General features: G+C 40.3%; 1 protein-coding gene and 1 pseudogene across 1 annotated transcript in view; one reads left to right on the forward strand and one right to left on the reverse strand.

Moving 5' to 3' along the window:
- The window catches only part of LOC138006061 (uncharacterized), a 17503-nt gene extending 10741 nt beyond the window's left edge, over nt 1–6762 (forward strand). The window contains exon 3 of the mRNA XM_068852216.1: nt 6035–6762. Within this exon, the coding sequence (XP_068708317.1) occupies nt 6035–6228 (194 nt within the window). The 3' untranslated portion in view covers nt 6229–6762. The remainder of the gene's footprint in view (nt 1–6034) is intronic.
- Nucleotides 1952–2578, reverse strand: LOC138008818 (uncharacterized; annotated as a pseudogene).
- Nucleotides 6763–9549: the final 2787 nt, after the last annotated feature.

Genomic DNA, 9549 nt, shown 5'->3' on the forward strand with positions numbered 1-9549 from the left:
CACCTACCCAGTTCATTTTTTGAAGGAGTTGTTCCCTCACTTCTTGTCGGTGATTGGGGATTTTTTTTTTCTTGTTAGGGCTGGGACTTTTGGTATAACGGTCATGTGGGCTTGAACGTTGCTGTTTCCTTTTATAGGGCCTGTGTTTTGATGTGGATACCAAAAAATAATTGATTTTGCTCGCTTCTTTACCCTCTCGAAGTTGTTTTGCGAGGTCATCCCCAAAGAGGAACTGGCTGCTGATGGGCACTTCCGCAGATCAAATTGCAGAATATTCTGCTTTCAATGATAGTTTAATTTCTTCCCTTCACAACTGTGCTAGTTGGGCATTTACATGTCCCAACATGGCAATGGTGTCCACTTGTTGTGACATTATTTTGCGGTTGTCTACAGTAGCAGGATTCTGAAGCAACAGGTTTGTCTCAAAGGTAGTGTCCACAATCACACCATCATCAAAATAAACTACACAATAGAAACCCCGTGATCTCCAGTGCTTAACTAAAGGCCTAATTAATTTAAAAAATAAATATGGAGCTGAAGAAAGCCCAAAAGTTAAAACGGTATAAGCCAAATATCTGATATTTCCATCCGGGAAAGTCCAGGAGAAACCCAAGAATTTTTGATGCGGAAGAAAGACATCGATGTGATGATACCCGCTTTTTAAATCAAAATTGCATGCGTAACCTCCGTAGTTTTATAATCCTCGAATTTCACTTTCTGTTTAAGAATGTATTGGTTGACAAGCCTTAATTCTAGGATCAGCCTTTTCTTTCCCGAAGATTGGACAGAAACGGATAAAGGGTTCACAACATGTTAACTTTGCTTGCTATGCTCAACAATTCTACCAGAAGCCAATAATTCGATCTAAAATAGTTTCTTCAACGAAATCACTATTGTTGATTGCGGACAAATTGCTCCCGCAAGAAAAATGTGGTAGGGTCTGAACAAAAGGAAGCTTAACACTTCAGGAACAACACTCCCTTAACATCAATTGAATCAACTGTATTATCCATCTCTATCATATCCTCATATGAATGCGCGCAGAGATCATCTCAAATTTGATCTAAATTACAACAGAAAATGGTCTCTTGGCTACTCTGACGTGTCAAAGTAGTCTAGTTCTTGTAAAAAATCGTGGTAGAGGTCATCTCTCTTGACATCATAGCACCAGCTGTCGGTGTCTGTAAAGAGAAATTTCAACTTCTGGAGTCCGTACTTTGAGACCATGCAATTGTAGTGGAAATCATCATTATACATCAGAACTTTAGACAGATCAAGAATCGTAAAGCCGACGTAAATCGTGCGGTTCAGGTTCAACTTGGTCTTCCTCATACTGACAGTCATTAGATCTTCAGAAAAGATGCGGAAGGAATCAAATGTGGGTAAATGAGGCGGTCAGTTTGTTGGGTTTGTTTAGGTTGGTCACCAGCTTGACATTCACACGCTTTCGCAGGTTTTCCATCGTTTTGCCAAATACCGCATTGTTCATAAGTTTGAAGAAATCTTTTTCAAAGTCATTGGACGGTTGTTTTCTTTTTCCGGTCTTGAAGTCGATGTAACTCGTCAACCCACATACTCTGTGCTAAACCAAGTGCCCGATGGATCTTTGTTAGCTTCATGCCAAGGTCTAAGTACAGCTTCAGGTTGAGGTAATGAAGAATGTAGTGCGTTTTGTCGCAGAGGTTTGGGACCAGTTTAGTTACGGGCGCACCACCCAGGTTCAAGTCTTGTACCAACTGCTGACAGTAGGGAGACAGCATGTTTGGGGTTACTGTCATCTTCTCTGGCGCTAAAGGATAATCCTATTGCAGTTCGTTGAGTTCTGTAGGGTATTCTGGATCTACTTCAAGAATGTACCCATCTTCACCATTATTTGTTACGGCCATCACATTCACCTCCTCGATTTCATGCTCCATCAACCAGAAAAAGTCGTGCGTTGGGACAGGTTGACTCATGGCCATCCATCCGCGTTGTTGGCGTCCAAGTACATGATATAGTTCTTTTCCTGAGTCGAGTCATAACGAGGTACAACTGGTTTATTTGCCTTGCCATAACGATTGCTGATCATGGAAATACCGCCACGGATGTCCTCTTCGACAAACAATTCGCGCTCTGCGGGGTCGGTTAATAATACTAATTCTACATCTGTCATCTTAAGACAGGCGGAACAGGCCAGACCAGGAGAGATGTAGTAATGAGCAGGGTCTAATCCGTAGTAATTGAAGCGAATGTTTCAAAACTTTTCAAAGACATCAGCCAGCAATAATACGTCGGAGAGAAGGTAGAGATCGTGGTACTCGCCAAGGGTTTGAAGTTGGAACGTTGTAAATATTGTTTGTCCATGCTGGTAATCTTCATCACTGATATGCCCTTCGGTAATCTGGCTGAAGAAGGCTTCTTTGGATGGGAGTTGTCGCTCTTGAAACTTGCTCACATCGTCCATATAGTCGTATGGGTACACGCCTTTTCTCAACAGCAGAGGTACTTCACTTTCCTTCATGTAGCGCTTGAGAACATGAAATTTACCATCTCCTTCCTTTGACAGATTCGACACAAGCTTTTCTAAGGATTCTTTCATAAATTGAAACGAGTCAAGAAAATCCAAGTGGCCGTTTGAGAAGGAAATATACTTTTTCATATTGTTTGGAATGCAATTGATGGTCTTGTTCTTCAACTTTTCCGCACCTTGCATAATGAGGTGGGAGTCGTAGCCTGTGAGATTATGAAGAATGACCGGAATTCGACCCGTGAATTGAAAATTCAAATTGCAAGCGTTATGGGCCGCCCCTCTGAATTTACCAGTAAGATGGCAGTGATCTCGAACCCGATCAGCACCAAGCTCCTCTAGATCTGTACAAATATGACAATGAGTGTTTTGTTGAAACTTTTGCTCTTCGTAAGGGGTTAATTGCATAGGAACAATCTCTACCACGAGATTATGAATTCTTTCCTCTTCGCTTAACGCTTCCAGGAAGTTGTCCACTGAATCTTCTTCGCGATAGAGTACGGAAGGTTTGCAGTATTCTGGTTTTTCAGAGACAATCACCTAAGCAAAACCACAGCTTGATGTTTCTGAAATGGCAATGTTATTCTGCTTCTTAAACTTTGGGATCTTATTGATTGCAATTGGTACAGGACACTCAAGTTGACTTCGCTGACATAGGGCTGGTAGAGATGAATTGGTATGGGGTTGGATTTGCGGAAGATTGGATATAAAGCTGCCAAGACGCTCCACATGAAGCACTTATATTATCTTTGTTTTCAATGTTAATGATCGCTTTGTTACCCTTTAACTTCTTGGGTAAAGGCAGATAGCTGGAGTCTTTCAGCGGTTTGTACTGAGCCACGTTCACATCGTGGTGTAGGATTTCAAATAGGATCCAACCACTTCGATCTGATAAGTCGAGAAAACGTTTAAAATCTTCTAGTTCGCTTCACCGAGTTGATCTGTAATTTCATGCATGTTCACTGTTGTCACACAAAAACTCAGAAAATGAGGTTCTGAAATCTCATCAGACCCATCTGCTTTTGGTTTGATTAACCTGACTTGAACGTTGACGAACCACTTGATTCGGCTCTTGGTTTTTGTTCTGACTCAAACGGTGAAGCAGCGATTTTTTCTTTCCGTGCAACAACATCCTGAGGTCGCGTTTCTTTTGAATTCGTGGTTTCAATTAGAAGGTTTTCAGGGAGTCCGTCATGGCAGATGTCGAAGCACAAGGATTATCTGAGCACTTCGTAGATTCTTACTCTCTGTAGTCGCATCGGGAAGAATCGCGTCTGATCATCTCTTGGCAGTTTCCTCGCTCGGTCTCCGTTATCTTCTGCTTCTGGATATTTTCGCTTACGGCTATCGCGATGATATTTTCCTTCTGAAACGCACACAATTTTTGGTGTTCCAAACATGTATCGCAACGATAAAACTTGCGGGAACAAATTGAATAGTGGCACTGGTGGAGTTTCTCTTGAGAATGTTTCTTCATATGCCTCTTCAAAGCATCTTTTCGTGTAAACGAATTTCCACATCGCTTACGAGTAAAAGATCTGCCATCATGAAGCGGCTTCTTGTGCCGTGCAATCCTACTCACTAGCTGCTTCTCTTTCATCCGTACTCTTCAAAGGCTCGGGTCGAAATAAAGGGTATTTTTCTTACTGAAGATAAATGACTTATATTTACATGATTACGTCCGATTGGTTGAAACTAGATGCTGTTGTGACGTAAAAGAGGCATGCTCCAGTGTCTTGACGCAGCTCTTTATGTTGTCCCGGACATAGTATCCAATCGTGGTTTAGGATTCTTTGGTTTGGTGCAATCAATTGTGAAGGTCACGTTGGATTTGTCTTGTAGAGACAGTCTTCCGCATTGTTAAGAAAGACACTTACGTTAAAAATATTAATTAATTTTAATGCCCAGTCAGTTCAATCACTCCCTAGATTTTATAATGATTTTAAATGTTTTTGAGTCTCTTCTACAGACCGTTTATTATTTTTTAGTTGCAAGTGTCTATTCTTAAACAGTTCTACCTTTATCTCAATTATCTAAACTAGCATTTGGACATACACATTTTATTTCATGTAATATTTTTAGTATAATAACACACGACCCCACAAGCATGTCAGTGATTTAAACTTTATCGTGTTTAAATAAAGAATGTGTATGTATGTATGTGTGTATGTATGTATGTATGTGTGTATGTATGTATGTATGTATGTATGTATGTATGTATGTATGTGAAAACAAAGTTTATTACAATTCGAGATTCACGTATCATCGGTAAGATATAGGAGCATGATATTTCTTGAGTTGAACTATAGGGAAGATATCGCTGACGTCATCCAGTATCATTAATGTGCCAACCAGAGCCCCATTGGCTGTCGAAATAAAAGGTCTTTTGTTCCTGTGGTTGGCACACTTGAATAACAAAAGCAATGTTTGTAAACAGATATTTTCCTATAGCTGTGTCAGAAACGTCAATAAACTTCCCTTGAAATGATGCTGCTGTCTGTCTATCAAGCTTGATGAAATATCTATGCAAATGAAGTAATTGGCACCCATTCACATATTAATTATGTGTGCAATCAATTGTGCCTGGTATGTTCCGATGTTCCAATCATGGTGCGGGGTTTTCTGGTTTTGTTTGTGTGTGTGTGTGTGTGTGTGTGTGTGTGTGTGTGTGTGCTATCAATTGTGATGGGTATGTTCCGGACACTTTATCCAATCACAATGCGAGACTCTGTAATGTGTGCAATCAATTGTGACGGTCATGTTACGATTATTAAATATTCACGACTTGTCTGAGCCCGTTCATACGTACCTTTCAAGACTCAAAATAGCGATTGACTCTCTACAAGCCCACGACATCATTACACCCTCATTACAACGCTTTCTTGTTGTACAATCTTCACATCCAAATTACCTATTCTTACCTATGATGTCAGGTTTATGGTGGTGGATCCTCGATCCACCATGATCCGCCAGGCAGAACCGCAATTTCAAAAACTACTGCTGTGCTTCAGCCTGTTTCACGACTTGTCTGAGCCTGCCCGTTCATACGTACCTTTCAAGACACAAAAATAGCGATTGACTCTCTACAAGCCCACGACATCATTACACCCTCATTACAACGCTTTCTTGTTGTACAATCTTCACATCCAAATTACCTATTCGTACCTATGATGTAAGGTTTATGGTGGTGGATCCTCGATCCACCATGATCCGCCAGGCAGAACCGCAATTTCAAAAACTACTGCTGTGCTTCAGCCTGTTTACGCCTCGTGTAATAAGCTGACATTTACTTACAGGACAAGGTCTTTTATATTGTAAATTTATAACTAGGTGAAAACAAAGCACGGTGTGAGAAAGTAGGAGTAAATATTTAGCAGCTGGGTGAAAAAAGGCAGTATCAAGTTTTTTAGTTTCGTAACAAGATTATTACATGTGGAGATATTACTTCTTTACTCCATGGACTAGAACTTGAAATGTCCAAAATTAAGCAGATCATATAAAACTTATTCCTTCCTAATTTATATCCAGCCACTATTCCAAGTGGTGCCTTGCAGGGAGCGGTCAACGCAGTCGCTGAACTCGCGAGGCAGAATCCTACCGATGCAACCCAGATGGGCATTAAGATCGCCCAAACTGCAGGGATCAAGCCAGAATATGGTTTGGCATTTGCCTCTGGATTTCTTGGTACTGCCCGTTTTGAAAAATCGGAGCAGAAGAATTAAGAAGAATGCGCAGAAGACCTGAGCAGTTTGTTTGCAATTTTTACCAAAGAAAGCAGTAAATTATATGTGTTGAACGTCTTTCGTCTTGCTCGTCTTATGCGGAGAAGCGGTGGCCTCATGGTTAGCGCGCTCGCCTCCGGATCGAAGATCCGCTGGGGACATTGTGTTGCATTCTTCAGCAAGACATTTTACTTTCACAGTGCCTCTCTCCGCCTAGGTGTATAATTGGGTACCGGCGAATTTTAAAAGCTGGGGGGTGACATAGCGATGGACTAGAATTCCATCCAGGAGGTAGTAACTGATACTCCTATCTATCTATCCTAGTCGCTTCATGCCACAGAGATAAGTGCCGGTCTGATGGGCCACTTGGCTCGTATGCAGGCTGTTCACCTCTTTTGACAGCTTACGCCACTACCCAAGCGCCAATGTTTGTTTGTTCGTTGGCTCAACAGTCTCAGAAAACGCTAAACGCAAATCAAGGCTAGTAACATTTGGGGTTCTTGTTTTTGAAAGTATTTTATCGCTTAATAAATGAAGAAAATAGCGCTTTGCATTTCCCTCTTGTTTTCCGCCATTCGGCTTTCCGCCTTTCCCCTCCGGCCTCCTGTACCGCTCCAGCTCCCTACTCTCCCGGGCTCCTGCCCCTTCCCCACACCCCCACACATTGAATTAGTTTTTCCTAAGAAAGGGGTTTCAAGGTTACACTTTAAAAACTCTTTTGTGGAGGCGTAAATCATGTTTACAATGTTGGTTAATACACAACACTGTTTCATTTATGGTTCGATGAAAGTTACATTTATTCTACAAAAAGGTGAGCACATACAGTGTAAATATGTATAACCTATTTTGAAGACAATGCTAAAACGCTGAGCATTTTCGGCATAAAGTCTGCCAAGTCACAATCTACCTTATTTCCAAAAATGGCAAATTTACAGTAAGGACACACACAATAAAAATGATTAGGTTAAGAACTTCTAACATGAAAAAGTTGCCCCTGCAAAAAGTTTAAAATGTCGATAATTAAAATAACGAAAACAAACATTAATATTCCTCAAATCCTTTAGCAGACAGTAGGTAAACTCAAAATTCAAGTTTAAAATCCAGCCAGTTAGAAAGTACTTACTGCAGTCATTGAAATGACAAGCACTGTCTTACTGCTATTGTCACTATTCCAATGTTGTGATACCAAATAAAAGTTGGACCTATTTTTCCTAAAGCAGGAATTTTCTTTCCTCCATTCTTCTTGTCAAGATTATAAGAAGGCTTTCGCTCTCGCGAGAAAGGAAATTGTCATTCTCATTATAAAGCAACTAGAAAGTGTTTTATTAAGCTACTTCTCAGTCTAAGAGTTATAGTTTTGATGCTAATACCCCTAAAACATAAAATAGCTGGGGTGGAACCTTTTTGTGGCAGAAGTTCTTGTCTTATTAAGTGTTTAGCACTGGGCAGTACTCGCCTAGCTTGACCAAACTATATTAACTGAGTCAACAAAGATTCGGTATCTAGGTTCTCAGGGGTCAAACACACAGTTTGTTGATTGTTCACACGTTAACCAGATAGTTTCCGACAGCCCAGGAGATGTCAATCCCTTTGGCCATTTTCAGAACGTCGTTTGCTGCATAGACGAACTTTTGGAGGCCATTGCACCTGAATCGCTCTTGGTATGGTGTCTGGCTCTTGCCATGATAGACAAAGAACAGGACATTATCCTGTGTGCCATACTGCAGCCTGGAATCTATTTTCAGCTTCTGTGGTATATCGTATCCACCCTGAATGTAAACTGGCACACTGTTACCGCGGCCGGTAGTGTAGTCGCACAGGACGTAGTTTTGACTTCTGTCTCCACCAAATCCAACGAATGAGCCCTGCTTCCAGTTGACGGTGACTGTTTCTCCCCTGTTCTTGAGCGTAAGAGTTTCGCCTCTCAAAGAACCCATAGTAGCAGATTCTAACGTAATAAAATAAAGTAATAGATTATCGGCTGCCCTTATTAGTAATGATTTCGATATTGTATTTTCAAAATCACTTTCTGATCTGTTCAATATCAACGGTCAATATCAGCGTTAGTCAAGGGCGTTTGCGTATACCACAGCTACCTTGTTACTCATTGTTATGACGCTCAATAATTATTATAGAATTTAGAATTTTGGTCCTTTATCACCAGCTTTTGATCGTCATTTGTAGTTCCCACGTTAATCTTGTGATTCTAGTGCGCGGCTGCTCACACAGAGAGTCTTTATATAACTTGTTGCTTATCTTGGATTATCAAGAATATTAACAGCAGCAAGCCAATACTATGATGCTATGATCGTTATGTTAACATACTGGACTCAAATGTAATTAAGTAAACTTTGATTGAAAGAAAAGTCAGTTATACACAAGAATTTTCCTGGCTGAAGAAATGTGCTATAGTGGAACACAGAGGTATAGCAATAAATAATCAGGACTGCATTAAACTCCTGAAAGGAAATGTTGCCGGCCAAGAAAAATAAATTACAATTTTCACTTCGTATTAGTTTTGCCATTCATCAACATTCGAACTGCTAAAGGAATTGCATTACTGCACACGCAAGAGTACGCAACTTCAACTTTGACTGACAAGACAAGGTTCGAAATAACAACTCGATCTGTTTTTACTTGTTGCATTACTTCTTGTGTCCTGGTAAATGGTGCGCGAGGCATCACATCAAATCATTGACCTGATTGAGCTTTTATACAATTAGCTTGTAAAACCGTAGAAAATTGAATTCCAAGAAGGAACAGATTCATCTGTTACAAAATGTATTTGGAATAGAAGTAATAAATAAAGATGTGGGAAGTAATCCGGAGGGAACTGAAACGGCAACAAATTGGAACCCGAAAAAACATGGAATACCGAAGTGGAAAAAAGGTCCGGAACGAAAATGAAATGGCCTGTCGATGGGTACTGTACTAAAACACGATAACATTGTATACAGTAAATAAATTAACGAAAGACGATAAGTAAAGTAAGCGTTTACAATCTATAGAACAAGTTCGTTTATTTAAAAAAAATTTTAAGCAGTCCACTTGAGATTCTAGTAGAGTTCTAGCCAACACAAGTCATAACAATAAGAAATGCTTCATCAGAATTTACCTTAAATACAACAAACAAAGCTAGCCTGTATTTGTTTCACTTTTCAAGACTACATTCGTTGTAGAGTTTTCCCTAAAACTGTGCTCCTCTGGTTTTATTAAAACCAGAGGAGCACAGTTTTAGGGAAAACGCTGAAGCACGTGTGGTGTCATTACGGGTTAAAAAGGTACTTACCAGTTTGTTGAAAGCAATGCAGGTGAAAATTG

Source organism: Montipora foliosa, chromosome 6, assembly GCF_036669935.1.
Source record: "Montipora foliosa isolate CH-2021 chromosome 6, ASM3666993v2, whole genome shotgun sequence".
Lineage (NCBI taxonomy): Eukaryota > Metazoa > Cnidaria > Anthozoa > Scleractinia > Acroporidae > Montipora > Montipora foliosa.